At 37.3% G+C, this 20,248-nt stretch overlaps 1 protein-coding gene across 1 annotated transcript in view; it reads left to right on the top strand.

Annotated features, from left to right (window-relative positions):
- Nucleotides 1-11,726: 11,726 nt before the first annotated feature.
- LOC117321904 overlaps nucleotides 11,727-20,248 on the top strand; it is a 34,727-nt gene continuing 26,205 nt past the window's right edge. The window contains exon 1 of the mRNA XM_033876530.1: nucleotides 11,727-12,174. Within this exon, the coding sequence (XP_033732421.1) occupies nucleotides 12,010-12,174 (165 nt within the window). The 5' untranslated portion in view covers nucleotides 11,727-12,009. The remainder of the gene's footprint in view (nucleotides 12,175-20,248) is intronic.

Raw genomic sequence — 20,248 nt, 5'->3', positions numbered from 1 at the left:
AGTATGAAGGGTCTTTTGTCCTAGAGGCTAATGTCTAGGGGGGGGGGGGGGGGGGGGGGGGGGGGGGCTTTTGTCCGTACCCTCTCTCGCTACAGAGTGATACAACCACCCAATAACTCGAATACGCACCCAAATATAATAACAGGGACTCTCCCGCAATCCGTGACGTCAAATCCAGGGTGACATAACAATCAAACAACTCGATTACACACCCAAATATAGTAACAAGGGAATGTCCAACTATCCGTGTCGTCAAAAATGCATGCTTACATGTACGTGTAGGTATGTACTCCCGGACAGAGTTTAATAGACTGAATTTTTAGATGTTTTAGCATTTAAATTTTGTTGAATTTTAAGCAATAATAAATAATGAAGTTTAAATTCATTGTTGACTTTGACTTTTTAAATGTCATTTTGAACCTTTCTCCAGTCGATCACTATTATTTTTTCAATCCTATGACAGGTAATGATAATCATTCTGTAATATGAAAATGTTGCAGTTTTGTCATATAATAAAGCAGTTATCAACCTGTTTTCAGGTGAATACGATGACCTTCGGCCTCGGGGAATATCATTTTCTCGAGTTGTTTATAAATCATCATATTTACCTGAAAACAGGTCGATAATTGTATAATATCACGAAACTTTTGCGTTATAATGCGCAGCAGGTTATATCAGACGATGAAATGGTTTCAGAGTATCAGATACTGACTGTAAAGATGGAGGGCGAGAACCAAGATTTTTTTTCTGTCCAGAATTTTGTAATTCTTTGAGAATGAATAATGCAACATCGTATATATCCGAGAACTAATTTCCTTATTGTTAAACACTATCGTTTCAAAGTTCGTTTACGTGTTGAATTGCTTAAAACAGCACTATCCACTATTGTTAAAAAAACTCAAAATTTCAGCTTGGGATAGGCCAAGCTCAAAATAAAAACTCACTAAACTGTCGTGCCTCATGTCAATACTCTTCAAAAGTAGCCGATACTTAGTTTAAACTTTCTTTTATTCAGACATTTCAAAAACATGTATAGTTACAAAAATTGAATGTACAGAATAGGAAATAGTAAAAAAAATACTTCTTATAACTATCAATATATATTCGTGATATAACGCGTTAGTTTCGCGTAATAACGCGTAAGTTTCGCGAAATAACGCATTTGTTTCGCGTAATAACGCGTAAGTTTCGCGAAATAACGCGAAAGTTTCGCGTAATAACGCGTTAGTTTCGCGTAATTACGCGAAAGTTTCGCGATATAACGCGTTAGTTTCGCGTAATAACGCGAAAGTTTCGCGTAATAACGCGTTAGTTTCGCGTAATAACGCGTTAGTTTCGCGTAATAACGCGTTAGTTTCGCGTAATTACGCGAAAGTTTCGCGATATAACGCGTTAGTTTCGCGTAATAACGCGAATTTTTTTTTATTTTCTTCTACAAAAATGGTCCCAACCGTCTTTCGTACGTTTCCGTTTTCTTGTTTTGTGAAAAATTATTAAGCGTTTTCCAGAACTCTTTTGGGTTCCGTTTCGAGTTCCCCTTTAGTTCTTTTGCGCATTTCGCTTGATATTTTTTGTAGTTCTTTCTTAGTTGTTTTCTATATTCTCTCCCTTTTATATTCATCGTGAGCTTAGTTTCTGTTGATTTCATAAATTTGTACCTTATTTTATATCTATTAAAGGCGTTTCTGGCAAGTTTACAATCTTTGTTAAACCAAGGTTTATTTATATTTTTATTCTTTGTTTTATGGCGGTGAGTCACACCTATCGTGTTTGTAGCACTATTTGTTAGTACTGTACATACATGTATGTCTGTCACTAGACCATTCACTTGATCACTTGTGATAGTATCACTAAGTAACACATTATTTAAATTCACAGAGACAGCTAATTTGTTTTGCCACATCCAATTCATTACTTCACGTATTGTTCTTTTGCATAACAACACAATCGAATTCGGATTAGAAATGGTCATCGAAAGCTCCCAATAAGCTAGTAAAATACTGAAAGTAGAAGGTTCAATGCATTCCATTAAAAACTGTTTGTTTGTATAATACCGAACAACGTTTCATTAAATCCATCATTTGTAGTAGTTTTGCAACTGCACAGAAACTTGCTGATGTGATCTTCTACTATTTTCTGTATACAGATAATGTTTGTATGGATTCCAGAAAACCTCAATGTAACTCAAGCGTTCTGTTAATAAAGAATTAACGGAGCACATCATCAATAAGTTTTTCATTCATTGCAGTTGATATTATATCGGTATGACAGGACTGTGAAGGTAGATACGGTGGTTACAGGATAAGGAATCAAATATCATTGTTACAGGTAGATATAGTAGTTACAGGATAAGGAATCAAATACCATTATGACAGGTAGATATAGTAGTTACAGGATAAGGTACCGACATACCATTGTTACAGGTAGATATACGTGGTGACAGGATAAGGCACCGACATACCATTGTTACAGGTAGATACGGTGGTGACAGGATAAGGCACCGACATACCATTGTTACAGGTAGATACGGTGGTGACAGGATAAGGCACCGACATACCATTGTTACAGGTAGATAACGTGGTGACAGGATAAGGCACCGACATACCATTGTTACAGGTAGATAAAGTGGTGACAGGATAAGGCACCGACATACCATTGTTACAGGTAGATATGGTGGTTACAGGATAAGACATCGACATACCATTGTTACAGGTAGATATAGTAGTTACAGGATAAGGCACCGACATACCATTGTTACAGGTAGATATAGTAGTTACAGGATAAGGCACCGACATACCATTGTTACAGGTAGATATGGTGGTGACAGGATAAGGCACCGACATACCATTGTTACAGGTAGATATAGTAGTTACAGGATAAGGCACCGACATACCATTGTTACAGGTAGATATAGTAGTTACAAGATAAGGTACCGACATACCATTGTTACAGGTAGATATGGTATTTAAAGGATAAGGTACCAATACCATTGGTACAGGTAGATATAGTGGTTAAAAGATAAGACAGTGACATACCATTGTTACAGGTAGATACAGTATGGTGGTTAAAGGATAAGGTAACAAATACCATTGTTACAGGATAAGACAGTGACATACCATTGTTATAGGTAGATATGGTGATTACAGAAAAAAAACATCGACATGCAGTACCATTGTTACAGGTAGATATAGTAGTTACAGGACAAGGCACCGACATCCCATTGTTACAGGTAGATATAGTAGTTACAAGATAAGGTACCGACATACCATTGTTACAGGTAGATAAAGTGGTGACAGGATAAGGCACCGACATACCATTGTTACAGGTAGATATGGTGGTGACAGGATAAGGCACCGACATACCATTGTTACAGGTAGATACGGTGGTGACAGGATAAGGCACCGACATACCATTGTTACAGGTAGATATAGTAGTTACAGGATAAGGCACCGACATACCATTGTTACAGGTAGATATGGTGGTGACAGGATAAGGCACCGACATACCATTGTTACAGGTAGATATAGTAGTTACAGGATAAGGCACCGACATACCATTGTTACAGGTAGATATGGTGATTACAGGATAAGGCACCGACATACCATTGTTACAGGTAGATATAGTAGTTACAGGATAAGGCACCGACATACCATTGTTACAGGTAGATATGGTGGTTACAGGATAAGGCACCGACATACCATTGTTACAGGTAGATATGGTGGTGACAGGATAAGGCACCGACATACCATTGTTACAGGTAGATATAGTAGTTACAGGATAAGGCACCGACATACCATTGTTACAGGTAGATATGGTGGTTACAGGATAAGGCACCGACATACCATTGTTACAGGTAGATATGGTATTTAAAGGATAAGGTACCAATACCATTGGAACAGGTAGATATAGTGGTTAAAAGATAAGACAGTGACATACCATTGTTACAGGTAGATACAGTATGGTGGTTAAAGGATAAGGTAACAAATACCATTGTTACAGGCTAAGACAGTGACATACCATTGTTATAGGTAGATATGGTGATTACAGAAAAAAAACATCGACATGCAGTACCATTGTTACAGGTAGATATAGTAGTTACAGGACAAGGCACCGACATCCCATTGTTACAGGTAGATATAGTAGTTACAAGATAAGGTACCGACATACCATTGTTACAGGTAGATAAAGTGGTGACAGGATAAGGCACCGACATACCATTGTTACAGGTAGATATGGTGGTGACAGGATAAGGCACCGACATACCATTGTTACAGGTAGATATAGTAGTTACAGGATAAGGCACCGACATACCATTGTTACAGGTAGATATGGTGGTTACAGGATAAGGTACCAATACAATTGTTACAGGTAGATATAGTAGTTACAGGATAAAGCACCGACATACCATTGTTACAGGTAGATATAGTAGTTACAGGATAAGGCACCGACATACCATTGTTACAGGTAGATATAGTAGTTACAGGATAAGGCACCGACATACCATTGTTACAGGTAGATATGGTGGTGACAGGATAAGGCACCGACATACCATTGTTACAGGTAGATATAGTAGTTACAGGATAAGGCACCGACATACCATTGTTACAGGTAGATATAGTAGTTACAAGATAAGGTACCGACATACCATTGTTACAGGTAGATATGGTATTTAAAGGATAAGGTACCAATACCATTGGTACAGGTAGATATAGTGGTTAAAAGATAAGACAGTGACATACCATTGTTACAGGTAGATACAGTATGGTGGTTAAAGGATAAGGTAACAAATACCATTGTTACAGGATAAGACAGTGACATACCATTGTTATAGGTAGATATGGTGATTACAGAAAAAAAACATCGACATGCAGTACCATTGTTACAGGTAGATATAGTAGTTACAGGACAAGGCACCGACATCCCATTGTTACAGGTAGATATAGTAGTTACAAGATAAGGTACCGACATACCATTGTTACAGGTAGATAAAGTGGTGACAGGATAAGGCACCGACATACCATTGTTACAGGTAGATATGGTGGTGACAGGATAAGGCACCGACATACCATTGTTACAGGTAGATATAGTAGTTACAGGATAAGGCACCGACATACCATTGTTACAGGTAGATATGGTGATTACAGGATAAGGCACCGACATACCATTGTTACAGGTAGATATAGTAGTTACAGGATAAGGAATCAAATACCATTGTTACAGGTAGATATAGTGGTTACAGGATAAGGCACCGACATACCATTGTTACAGGTAGATATAGTAGTTACAGGATAAGGCACCGACATACCATTGTTACAGGTAGATATAGTAGTTACAGGATAAGGCACCGACATACCATTGTTACAGGTAGATATGGTGGTTACAGGATAAGGCACCGACATACCATTGTTACAGGTAGATATGGTGGTGACAGGATAAGGCACCGACATACCATTGTTACAGGTAGATATGGTATTTAAAGGATAAGGTACCAATACCATTGGTACAGGTAGATATAGTGGTTAAAAGATAAGACAGTGACATACCATTGTTACAGGTAGATACAGTATGGTGGTTACAGGATAAGGCACCGACATACCATTGTTACAGGTAGATATGGTGGTTACAGGATAAGGCACCGACATACCATTGTTACAGGTAGATATGGTGGTGACAGGATAAGGCACCGACATACCATTGTTACAGGTAGATATAGTAGTTACAGGATAAGGCACCGACATACCATTGTTACAGGTAGATATGGTGATTACAGGATAAGGCACCGACATACCATTGTTACAGGTAGATATGGTGGTGACAGGATAAGGCACCGATATACCATTGTTACAGGTAGATATAGCAGTTACAGGATAAGACACCAATACCATTGTTACAGGTAGATATGGTGGTTACAGGATAAGGTACCAATACAATTGTTACAGGTAGATATAGCAGTTACAGGATAAGACACCAATACCATTGTTACAGGTAGATATGGTGGTTACAGGATAAGGCACCGACATACCATTGTTACAGGTAGATATAGTAGTTACAGGATAAGGCACCAATACCATTGTTACAAGTGTATATGGTGGTTACAGGATAAGGCACCGACATACCATTGTTACAGGTAGATATAGTAGTTACAGGATAAGGCACCGACATACCATTGTTACAGGTAGATATAGTAGTTACAGGATAAGGCACCGATATACCATTGTTACAGGTAGATATAGTAGTTACAGGATAAGGCACCGACATACCATTGTTACAGGTAGATATGGCGGTTACAGGATAAGGCACCGACATACCATTGTTACAGGTAGATATAATGGTTAAAGGATAAGGTACCAATACCATTGTTACAGGTAGATATAGTGGTTACAGGATAAGACAGTGACATGCCATTGTTACAGGTAGATAATAGTAGTTACAGGATAAGACAGTGACATACCATTGTTACATGTAGATAAAGTGGTGACAGGATTCGCCAACGACATACCATTGTTACAAGTGTATATGGTGGTTACAGATTAAGGCATCGACATACTATCGTTATATATAATGAATGGGGATAAAGTATCCATTGCTTACTGCACATTCTTCAACAAACATATCTTCCGGTATGTACTTACTGTACCAACTGACAAATGCATGGCCTTCTAGTTGATAAAAAATGTTTTTCGCATGCATAACACAGTCGACAAGCAATGTCATTCTTTATGTGTTCAATATGTAGCAAATACATCTTCGGTCAAAACAAACAACTACATGTACGCCTCGACAAGTATTTCTACATTAATCAATTTTGAAGTTTAGTGACCTTGTGTTGTTATGTGACGTAATGGCCATGCACCTTCTAATACGACAATGGAATGTACACATGTACTACCATCTTGTCTAAAAGATACCTGTATGACAAAGTTTTCCATATACTCTTATACCACAAAACAACTACTTCATCAAAATAGAGTTTGATCGGGAGTTGAGTGTGTGATGTTACTGTTGTCCAATGTAAATATATATAGAAACAGAAATGTATAATCATGTAGGAGGGTATCCAGTGCAGGGATATTGATACCGTTGTCCCTGGCGATAGCGTATCAACAGCAATATATATATATATATATCGAAACTATTGACATTTAAAACACTGATCGAGCTTTGTCGTAGAAAAATGATTTAAAGTAGCGCGTGATCGGTATCATCAAAGAAACGATACACCTGAATACAATCATTGGTCTATTACAATAATTACAAAGTACCTACAGCTTAACGTCATACATACAATTATATGATAGCAAGTTTGTAGTTATGTTTCACTTAAAACCAAAAACATATTCTCGTAAATTATCCACCATTTTGAAATGTTATTCTAAAAGTCGTGTTTGTGAAATCTGTGATGGAGGTCACATTAAAATAAGTTCTGGTGCAATGCGCCAACACCTGTACGGAGTAGAAAACTAATTGGTGTTAACGAGGCCCATAACTCAACATCTATAGCGATCGTGCGAGACCAACGTACTTGAATGGTTGTATTGATTTGCTGTCACGTAGCGTATAGTAATATCGCTTTTTAAATGACAAAGGTATCAGAAGTGGGCTCTAGATTGATTATTTCATTTTGTGAATGTGTTTTAAAACATGTTATCGACAGCTATTACCGTAATATGGTGGCATATTTCTGCCATCGTGTTATTTTAGGTCGCGTTACGGTAACACGACTTGTCGAGATAATTATGTCGACAAGTCGTGTTATTATGACGACCTGTCGCGATAATTTATCACGACCGGTCAAGTTAGGTTATCGCGGATCTCGACCTAAAATGTGCTTTTGCCCAGATATGCCATCTACTTATGTTGTCGAGATAGGTTATAAATGGACACCCAGCCGTCTCGGGCTTCAGATATTTTAAATATAACCGACACAAACAAATTTGTGTGATTTATTTGCAGATACTCCATATATATTTTAATGGTTAAAAATAGCTTTGAATTGATACTGATGACTTTCAGGTTTTTTTTCAAAACTATTAACAAGTTATTGATTTCCACAGGCATTTAACTATATATATATATCTATATTGGTTGGTATGCAACATTTGATCATTGATAACATTCCTTTGTAGAACACATTATATGGTTCATTTTTGGGTTTAAATTCTGTTTCTTCAGATTTTGATTGGAATTAAAATTTTACTGAACATTAACTTTTGTTTTAATTTTATTCCAATGTGTTTTGTAATTTCTTTCCATACCTTTTAGATTTGCTTAAAAAAAAAAATGAAATCATACAGGTCACCATTTTGGATAAATAATCAGACTGTGAGTATATTATTGAGGTACTGTACAGTAAGGAAATAAAATTGATGGATAATTTAGTTTTGCTTGAATACGTTTTAGAATTTTAATATTTATTAAACATAATGTGTGCTCTGGCCAATGTTGTTTTTGACAATATTCAATCTGGAGTATTATTATTAATACTTTTAAACCAAATAATTGAGCTGATATACCCATGTCTCAGTGTAAAGCCCGAGACGTTCCGAAACGGTTGGTTGTCCATTTACAACCTATCTCGACAACGAAAGTAGATGGCATATCTGGGCAAAGCACATTTTAGGTCGAAATCCGCGATAACCTAACTTGACCGGTCGTGATAAATTATCGCGACAGGTCGTCATAATAACACGACTTGCCGTGTTAGTAACACGACTTGTCCACGTAATTATCTCGACAAGTCGTGTTACCGTAACGCGACCTAAAATAACACGATGGCAGAAATATGCCACCATACCGTAATGCTTGTAACAGAGGGACAAATGATACCGCGATAAAGAGAATTGTAACAAAATCATAGGCTTGTAGTTTTAACGGATCAGAAACTATGACACATCTCGGTTTAGGTAACACAAACACAAGGTAATCAGACACAAGGGCAGTAAGTGATTGGATACATGAAGATGACATAGAGGATAAAAAGACAGTAGTTCTATAGATCGAGAGACAGAGACAGGAAGTCAGAAGCGGGGAGAGTTAGACTGGACTAGACATTTGTACACATGACAGTATATCCGGACAAACCAAACCATGATACACATTGCAGCGTCTCCGGACAAACGAAACAACAAGACCAGCCATAATAGACATTAAAATGGTATATTAACGGAAGATATTGAACGATCACTGTGTGTACTTGTATTGATACTGTTGATAAACAATGTCTGCTATCGATTGTTATGCAAACGCGCACGCCTTCTCCATGACAACTATCAATAACATAGTGATATTTGAATTATTCAAAATGTTTGATTGTTGAATATGTGCACACGACTTTAATAAATTAAAGTGTTTCAGTTAAAGTTCATTAGATTCATTTATACATGTATGAATAGAAAGGTGAATGAACCTTGTTTTGGTAATAGGTCAATAGGTCAATAGAATACGGTAAGGTAATTTTTTATGCAGAAAAAATTAAGATATGAGTGTTTATTTTGTGTAACTATCTTTATCCCAGTGGGCAGAAGACGTCAATAACGTCGTAACGTTCTGTGCCTACCGTCCGAACCCTGACAAAAAAAGGATCAATGAAATAAATTAAGTTATCTACAGCTTCATATGGGGATATAAACTGGACAAAATTAAACGAAATACTTTGTTTCTGGATTATGAAGAGGACGGATTAAAGATGATATACATACTGATTTTTTTTTATGAAATATTCAAAACTTAAATACACATGTAGATTAAAAGACTAAGTCATGAAGCCGGCGACAGGCAAGCATGAAACTTAAATAAATTCGAAGGTGGAAAGATGTAGTGATGATCCAGGAACTCTTTAACACTTAACAATTTCATTGTAGGAAAGAAGATAGAATATAGATTATTCTGTTATTTAGCTGCTTTTCTGGGTTTTTACTTATCTACATTTGTGTTTATATGTATCTATGTTTGTCTGTGTTTATATTTATCTTTATTACATTTCTTGATTTTTTGCCCCTTCTGATTGGCTGAAAAGAGGTCACGCGACCACCTGTAAAAAGCTCTATTGACCGCTGTTTCCGAAAAAAAATTTATAAAAAAAAAACTGTTATATTGCACGGTTATTTTTAGAAAACATCTAGATCACACGAGGCGCTTAGCGTTTTGTACGTACGTAATTGATACAAGCGTTTGAGCGACCTGAATAGTGTAAACAATCAAAGATGACAGACGACAACTGTTTCCCCAATCTATCTGAAGACGATATCAACAATATTGTTGAAAATGCCGACGCTCTTCACACGAAGCGAGCTACCAATACAGCTGTGAAGCTTTTTCGACAATACCTTACAGCCAGGAGCATGCAGGACAACTTCGAGGCATATTCTCCTGCCGCACTGTCAGTTTTTTTTTCTTGAGATGCGTGACAGGAAAGGGCAACTTTACAAGAAATCAACATTGTTGGCCTATAGAAGCTGCGTCAAAAGATATTTGGAGAAAGAACGTGATGATATAAACATAAGCAAGGGGATGATTTCAAAAAATCCGATCGTGTTGTTAATTCCATGACCAAGGAGTTAAAACGCCAAGGTAAAGCGGTAAATAGACAACCACCCTCCCAGTTTTTTCACAAAATCAAGAAAAATAATAAAGCATAGGTTGACATAACCATGTATCGACCTTTGTGTTTATATTTATCTATATTTGTCTGTGTTTATATTTATCTATATTTGTCTGTGTTTATATTTATCTATATTTGTCTGTGTTTATATTTTTATCTATGTTTGTCTGTTTATATTTTTATCTATGTTTGTCTGTGTTTATATTTATCTATATTTGTCTGTGTTTATATTTATATATGTTTGTCTGTGTTTATATTTATCTATATTTGTCTGTGTTTATATTTATCTATATTTGTCTGTGTTTATATTTTATCTATATTTGTCTGTGTTTATATTTATCTATATTTGTCTGTGTTTATATGTATATATGTTTGTCTGTGTTTATATTTATCTATGTTTGTCTGTGTTTATATTTATATATGTTTGTCTGTGTTTATATGTATCTGTTTTTGTGACATTTTTGTGTGTGTTTATATTTATATATGTTTATATTTGTATGTAATTTTTAATGTACATGTGACTCATATTACCATATATGATACCATTTCATGTTTTGTTACAAATAAGATTGAAAAATTGCCCTATTTTAGTGGGAAAACTTCACCTAAAAATAAGAATTCTATTAAGGGGGTAGTTTTATTTCATCAAACTATGGGAAAGTGAACATTTGTTACAAAAAGAACAGCTGGTTATTAATAAAATTACAATCTTAACCTTTCTGTCATTGATAGATTGTGACAAATTTAAAGCGATGGGGAAAAAATATAATTAGATTATTGCAGTTTTACTTTTTATCACATAAAGTCGAGTTATCTCCCCTAGATATTTAACCACATTGCTTTGTCGTTTTCTGCTGGCGTCACAGTATAGCTGTACTCAAACTGATGTCTGACGTTCGGTTGAAACAAATGTTTTTCTCGGGAGATAACATTTCATGTGTGTTTCATATCCAATTACAGTGTATATTACATTATAAAATCTCTAAGTAAGAATTCGTATATTTTAGTATCAACATGTGTTTACTTAAAAAGCAATCCAGTTATTTATCGTTTTTTTATCTTTTTTTTTTTTTTTTTTTTACTTCCGGGTACACATACAAATGTACATACCTGTACATTGTGTGTATATGTATGTGTAAATAAATCGCGTGTGTCACACTCAAACCTTATCAGTTAACAGGAAGTTAATTTGAGTTTTTTATAAGACAGTGACATTATGACCACTTAAGAACCACTTCAGTGATATAGAGAATGGTGAGTCGCTATATCCGTATTATTTAACAGGAAGTTAGATTGATTTTTATATGACAGGAACCTAACGACGGACATGGACTGACAATGTGTTCCTATTTACAATTATCATTTCGCTATCACTGATCTGATACAAATGACGTCATGCATCCTGCAATATGGCGTTGCTGTCTGGAAGTAATGATGAGTTGGAGAATAAGATGCCGTTTGTAGGGAGAAGACGAGAGGTCGAGGAAATCAAAGCTTGGCTCCGAGTAGGTCATCATCGACTTATACAGATTTATGGACCACCCTTCACGGGCAAGCAAAGTCTGGCCAAACAGGTAAGTAATTAAGTATATTTCGTCGATGTTGAGTCTCCTATCAGTGCATCATATCACCAGAAACTCTTACTTTTACTGTCCCAGATTGGTATTGGTGATCATTATCGCGACAGTATTGATTAGTGTATCAGGGCGATACAAGAATGTAGTGGTAAATTGATCAGTGTATCGGGGCGATACAAGAATGTAGCGACAGTATTGGTCAGTGTATCAGGGCGATACCTGAATGTAGCGACAGTATTGGTCAGTGTATCAGGGCGATGGCCGCGGTGGCCGAGTGGTTAAGGTGTACCGACACTTTATCACTAGCCCTCCACCTCTGGGTTGCGAGTTCGAAACCTACGTGGGGCAGTTGCCAGGTACTGACCGTAGGCCGGTGGTTTTTCTCCGGGTACTCCGGCTTTCCTCCACCTCTAAAACCTGGCACGTCCTTAAATGACCCTGGATGTTAAAAGGACGTTAAACAAAAACAAACCAAAAGTATCAGGGCGATACCAGAATGTAGCGACAGAATTGATCAGTGTATCAGGGCGATACCAGAATGTAACGACAGTATTGATCAGTGTATCAGGGCGATACCAGAATGTAGCGACAGTATTGATCAGTGTATCAGGGCGATAACAGAATGTAGCGATAGTATTGATTAGTGTATCAGGGCGATACCAGAATGATCATTGATGATGTAGCGACAGTATATTGATCAGTGTATCAGGGCGATACCAGAATGTAGCGACAGTATTGATTAGTGTATCAGGGCGATACCAGAATGTAGCGACAGTATTGATTAGTGTATCAGGGCGATACTAGAATGTAGTGACAGTATTGATTAGTGTATCAGGGCGATACCAGAATGTAGCTACAGTATTGATCAGTGTATCAGGGCGATACCAGAATGTAGTGACAGTATTGATTAGTATATCAGGGCGATACCAGAATGTAGTGACAGTATACAATTATTGCCCTTGTTCCGGGTTGACATGAATATTTGACCACCCGAGAGGTGTCATGTCACCCGAGGGCGTAGCCCGAGGGTGACATGACACCTCAAGGGTGGGCAAATATTCATGTCAACTCGGAACAAGGGCAGTAATTGTTTTATTATACCGAAAAAAACATAAGTGAATTAATTTTGGTATCAATAAGTTTATTTATTACTATCAACAGTTTTTAAGAAAATTTTTAAGAGGTACCCCATCGTCTTTCTGGACCCGGCATAAAATTCTCCCAGTTGAACTTTCAATGTATGGACGTCGAAGTTTTCACAATCCTTTGGTCTAGGCCTACCTGTTGCAGATAGGAAATGTCTAAAGGAATCCACGGCCACATTGATGACCCTTTTGGTGTTTTTAGAATCCTTTTCTTGCAATAATTTCGCCAATTCCTCCTCTGTTGGCAGACGATAGCGTCCGCCGGCAGCCATTGTTGTTGTCAAGCAGAATACTCGGAACTTCTCTGATTCGACTACTTTTGAAGACGTTACGGAAGAGAGTTCCGAGTTGGGGCTCACGAGAGGGTGACATAACGATTTTGGAGGGCTCACGAGAGGGTGACATAACGAATGTTTTTAATCACGTGACATGGTTTTCACTAATCAGAAGCTGTGATACAAGTCTGAGGTATAATAATATTGATTAGTGTATCGGGGCAATACCAGAATGTAACGACAGTATTGATAAGTGTATCAGGGCGATACCAGAATGATCATTGATGATGTAGCGACAGTATATTGATCAGTGTATCAGGGCGATACCAGAATGTAGCGACAGTATTGATTAGTGTATCAGGGCGATACCAGAATGTAGCGACAGTATTGATTAGTGTATCAGGGCGATACCAGAATGTAGCGACAGTATTGATCAGTGTATCGGGGCAATACCAGAATGTAACGACAGTATTGATAAGTGTATCAGGGCGATACTAGAATGTAGTGACAGTATTGATTAGTGTATCAGGGCGATACCAGAATGTAGCGACAGTATTGATCAGTGTATCGGGGCGATACCAGAATTAGCGACAGTATTGATAAGTGTATCGGGGCGATACCAGAATGTAGCGACAATATTGATCAGTGTATCAGGGCGATACCAGAATGTAGCGACAGTATTGATCAGTGTATCGGGGCGATACCAGAATGTAGCGACTGTATTGTTCAGTGTATCGGGGCGATACCAGAATGTAGCGACAGAATTGATCAGTGTATCAGGGCGAAAACAGAATGTAGCGACAGTATTGGTCAGTGTATCAGGGCGATACCAGAATGTAGCGACAGTATTGATCAGTGTATCAGGGCGATACCAGAATGTAGTGACAGTATTGATTAGTGTATCAGGGCGATACCAGAATGTAGCGACAGAATTGATCAGTGTATCAGGGCGATACAAGAATGTAGCGACAGTATATTGATCAGTATATCGGGGCGATACCAGAATGTAGCGACAATATTGATTAGTGTATCAGGGCGATACCAGAATGATCATTGTTGAAATAACGACAGTATTGATCAGTGTATCGGGGCGATACCAGAATGTAGCGACAGTATTGATCAGTGTATCAGGGCGAGACCAGAATGTAGCGACAGTATTGATAAGTGTATCAGGGCGATACTAGAATGTAGCGACAGTATTGATTAGTGTATCGGGGCGATACCAGAATGTAGCGACAGTATTGATCAGTGTATCAGGGCGATACAAGAATGTAGCGACAGTATATTGATCAGTGTATCGGGGCGATACCAGAATGTAGCGACAGTATTGATTAGTGTATCAGGGCGATACCAGAATGTAGCGACAGTATTGATTAGTGTATCGGGGCGATACCAGGATGTAGCGACAGTATTGATCAGTGTATCGGGGCGATACCAGAATGTAGCGACAGTATTGATCAGTGTATCGGGGCGATACCAGAATGTAGCGACAGTATTGATTAGTGTATCGGGGCGATACCAGAATGTAGCGACAGTATTGATTAGTGTATCAGGGCGATACCAGAATGATCATTGTTGATATAACGACAGTATTGATTAGTGTACCAGGGCGATACCAGAATGATCATTGATGATGTATTAGCATGTTATGATAACGTTCTCCACTTTTGATGCCCATTGTATCATCATAACATTGATGTTGATGTCATGGGATTCCTATATAGGCATATAGTTCCTCAGCGTTACCCCTACATCAGGGTAATAATTATGACTGTTCCCCAGTAGAAACAAGAAATAGTCAGTGCATGGCACAGTAGAATGGTGATTTGCAGTTTTATGTGTTGTTTTTTTATATTAATTATACAAAGGCAACGCAATTACCAGTTTGTATTATTACTTTACCTTGATAGGTAAGATTATGAACTATATATGATTGACTACTTAGATTCAATTTCTCTATGAAATATTTATTTATTTTTTGTTGCTATTATAGCGTGTGTTATATAGATTTACTGGGCAATATGACTTTCAACATATATTTCAACGATACAAATTACTCCATCCTATTCTTTAAGTCACCTAATACATTCACAGTTATGAAAGTAATTTCTACCATATATGAAGACTAAGTTCTCACACCAATATGTTGACATATCTGTGTATTTCTAGAGTGTAGGACAAAAGCCCCCCCCCCCCCCCCCCCCCCCCGGACATAAGCCCCCCCCCCGCGGACATTAGCCCCCAGGATAAAAGCCCCTCCGGACGAAAGCCCCCCTGGACATAAGCCCCCCCCCCCCCCCCCCCCGGACAAAAGCCCCTTCTTTATAAATTTAGCTGGTATACTTTAAATAAATCTGTAATTTTGAAAAACAGAAACTATATATATATATTGTTGTTTTTATCTCTGAAATTTGAGAGTAATTGTGTGGAAAATGAATGTCCTTGGTTCAATGTCAGTGTAGCATTATATGTCTGTGGTTAAACATCATAATTTATTTTTTCAAACTTAATATTGTTAAGTCAGCTAAAAATTTCAGGAAAGTTCTCCATAATGAACAAATTGTTACTGATTACACATAATTTTTGACTTCCTAATATACTGCAAGAATTGCTAATCAAAGAAATGCCTACAAAAGCAATAAACATTAAATTTTGATCCCTTTTTACAGTGTCTCAAATTATAATATAATAAGTACCTAACCAAACATGTTGCTCTGCGTTGTAATAAGTTTCATTTCAGGAATGATTAAAATCAAAGAAACAATGAAGCCATTTATGATATATTTCTTTCCAAGAGAATACAACATCAATGAAAAACCTACCAAACACCTGTGTAACAGCTTATTGTTTATGTAACAGACAGTTCAAGTAGTTGTTGTTGGAACCGGTTGTTTACATTGCCGAAGCCACTGATGACATATGTATATGTAGCAATTAAAAATCATAAAAAAAAAAAAAAAAATATCAGTTTTTTTTATGAAGGGGTTTTTGTCACAGCCACTGATGACATATGTATATGTAGCAATCAATTAAAAATCAGCAGAAAAATAAATATCTTTTTTTTTCATGAAGGGGCTTTTGTCCACTTTTTGATTAGTGTGAAGGGGCTTTTGTCCTAGGGGCTAATGTCCGGGGGGGGGGGGGGGGGGGGGGCTAATGTCCCGGGGGGGGGGGGGGGGGGGGGGGGGGGGCTTTTGTCCGTACCTCGTATTTCTAACCGGCCAGGGTATTGAAAGATTTCCTGAGGCTATAGAAAACTCTACTGAGCTAGATCTAGTTACACTTATTTTGCATTAAAACATATGTATTTGTGCAATTAATATAATAATTAGAATAAGATCATCAAATATTAGATGACTATAAAAATTCAAAATTTAAGCGGTGCAGATCTGATTAAAAAGTTTTTACATTCCAATTTAAGTATATGAAGACAATTTCGGATCAATATTAAAGCGATTTCTGGTGAAGATAGACGACAGAGTTTTAACAAGAATTTATTTCATATATCTTTGTTTCTTTTATACATTTTAACATTTTAAACATACAGTTATTACAGTCACAATATGTATATAAGTATCTCTCTGTCTTTTTTTTTTTTTTTTTTTAAATTCATGTTTATAAGTTTCGTTTGGAAAAAAAAAGAGAGAGATTTTGCCGATTTTTGTGAGAGAATGACTGCAGTTCTATCCCAACAATCTTAAATCAATTGAAACATACTGTTTCTTAACAAATATATCTAGGTTGTAAATAACACAATTTCACTTCAGGTAAAGTTGTTAATTGGAGAATTCACCTGTGACCCAATTTGGCGACAGTCGGAATGTTTCACGGTTGGCTAGCTCTTGTAATTAATCCCCCGGGGTCAATAAGTGTCACTGACCATAGCTAACCTACACTTTGGTGAGTCTGAATATAGGACAACACAAAAGAACTTACATGCAGCACTAGTGTTAGTCAAAATTTGAAGCGTCAAATTGACGAGCGGCTCAAATTATTTTCTGCGTCAATGCAGAGACGTATACACAAGTCTCTGGTCAATGCACTGATTTAAGATATTGAAATTATTATAAAAATATATTTGCAAATGAGCTACGAAAATATAGTACTAAATCTATCTTCAGCCTACTGTACTACAGCTTAGCATGACTGTTGTTTGTGTTAAAAGACCATTTACATTCCGAGCAAATATGAATTAAAACAACTTAAACACATATACGAATATGTATCTTTTATTAAAATATAGATATAATTATAATAAATATTATTTATAAAAATAAAAATTTATTCTCCGCCGGGGGGGGGGGGGGGGGGGGGGGGGGAACAACAACAATTAACTGTCCCTGGATAAAAAACAATATCGCTGTCTGTTAATGTCCCGGGATGTTAATTACAATAACGCTTTCTGTTGGAGTCCCGGGATGTTATAATAACGCTGTCTGTTGATGTTTTGTGATGTTATAATTACGCTGTCTATGTCCGTGATGTTGTAATATTGCTGTCTGTTGATGTCCCTGGATGTTACAGATGTGTTAACGCACAACGTTCCAAAAAATCGTGCCCACATCGTGCATACATCGTGCGCACATTTGAAACCGCACAACACAGCTGTGCACGATACATACCGCCCAGCTGTGCGATTTGAACGATTGGTTTATCGATATCGCTCAATTTACAGAATGTACCAACGAAAACGAGGCCTCGGCTACAGTGTGTGTTGAAATAGATGTCGGTTGGCGACTATCACCTATAGCTAAGGAAAATATCCTTTTGTACCACTCTGAAGGACTGGGCTAAATATAGTAAGAAAACTGAGAGACTGTCATCACATTTCGACAACACGTCAGACTGTAAACAGATTCCTGTCGAGATTAAAGTCCGGCAAGGCTACCTTCAGAAACATAATACAGGTTTCTGCTATTTTGTAGGTACATGCATAGATATTAGGTTGTTTTAATTGTTAATTACAAGTAGGATATACTGTCACAGTATGCTATAAAACTACCCCTAGGGGTTAATGAAATAGGCACACCTTATGTCTGCTCATCTCATACTATATATGCCATATATACTAGACATAAATAAGGTGTGATGGCCATGGGTGTCCATAAGGTGGTGGCGAGATGGGGCTTGGGCCTCGATGGGGCTGGGGCCTCGATGGGCTGGATCCTTGACAACTGCGAACAGACTTTAGGCATGTTCTAAGAGTTTTTGCATTCAATTTCTAGTTAATCATCAAACATACATAATATAGCATGCACAGTGTTATAAACTAAAAACAGTATGCCTTTGACAGCTAGAACATATATACATGTATGGAGATGAGAGTATCCAAAACTATTTATTCTTGATTTTAGATAATGTACTACAAAATGAAATTCCAAGGTTATAAATAAACAGACTTGCATTGAAGTAATATAACATTGAAATTCAAAACTATACAGCCTGGATGTTACCATATCGCTGCATGTCTGTTAATGTCCGGGATGTTACAATAACACTGTATGTTAATGTCCCGGGATGTTACAATAACACTGTCTGTTAATGTCCGGGATGTTACAATAACACTGTATGTTAATGTCCCGGGATGTTACAATGACACTGTATGTTAATGTCCCGGGATGTTACAATGACACTGTCTGTGAATGTCCCGGGATGTTACAATAACACTGTCTGTTAATGTCCCGGGATGTTACAATGACACTGTATGTTAATGTCCCGGGATGTTACAATAACACTGTATGTTAATGTCCCGGGATGTTACAATAACACTGTATGTTAATGTCAGGGATGTTACAATAACACTGTATGTTAATGTCCCGGGATGTTACAATGACACTGTATGTTAATGTCCCGGGATGTTACAATGACACTGTCTGTGAATGTCCCGGGATGTTACAATAACACTGTCTGTTAATGTCCGGGATATTACAATAACACTGTATGTTAATGTCCGGGATGTTACAATAACACTGTATGTTAATGTCCCGGGATGTTACAATAACACTGTCTGTTAATGTCCCGGGATGTTACAATAACACTGTATGTTAATGTCCGGGATGTTACAATAACACTGTATGTTAATGTCCGGGATGTTACAATGACACTGTATGTTAATGTCCCGGGATGTTACAATGACACTGTCTGTTAATGTCCCGGGATGTTACAATAACACTGTCTGTTAATGTCCGGGATATTACAATAACACTGTATGTTAATGTCCGGGATGTTACAATAACACTGTATGTTAATGTCCCGGGATGTTACAATAACACTGTCTGTTAATGTCCGGGATGTTACAATAACACTGTATGTTAATGTCCGGGATGTTACAATAACACTGTATGTTAATGTCCGGGATGTTACAATAACACTGTATGTTAATGTCCCGGGATGTTACAATAACACTGTATGTTAATGTCCGGGATGTTACAATAACACTGTATGTTAGTGTCCGGGATGTTACAATAACACTGTCTGTTAATGTCCGGGATGTTACAATAACACTGTATGTTAATGTCCGGGATGTTACAATAACACTGTATGTTAATGTCCGGGATGTTACAATAACACTGTCTGTTAATGTCCGGGATGTTACAATAACACTGTCTGTTAATGTCCCGGGATGTTATAATAACACTGTATGTTAATGTC

Source organism: Pecten maximus, chromosome 2 (genome assembly GCF_902652985.1).
Source record: "Pecten maximus chromosome 2, xPecMax1.1, whole genome shotgun sequence".
In the NCBI taxonomy this organism is placed as follows: domain Eukaryota; kingdom Metazoa; phylum Mollusca; class Bivalvia; order Pectinida; family Pectinidae; genus Pecten; species Pecten maximus.
The sequence above is the reverse complement of the archived record's forward strand: the minus strand, read 5'-3'. Positions and strand labels throughout refer to the sequence as shown.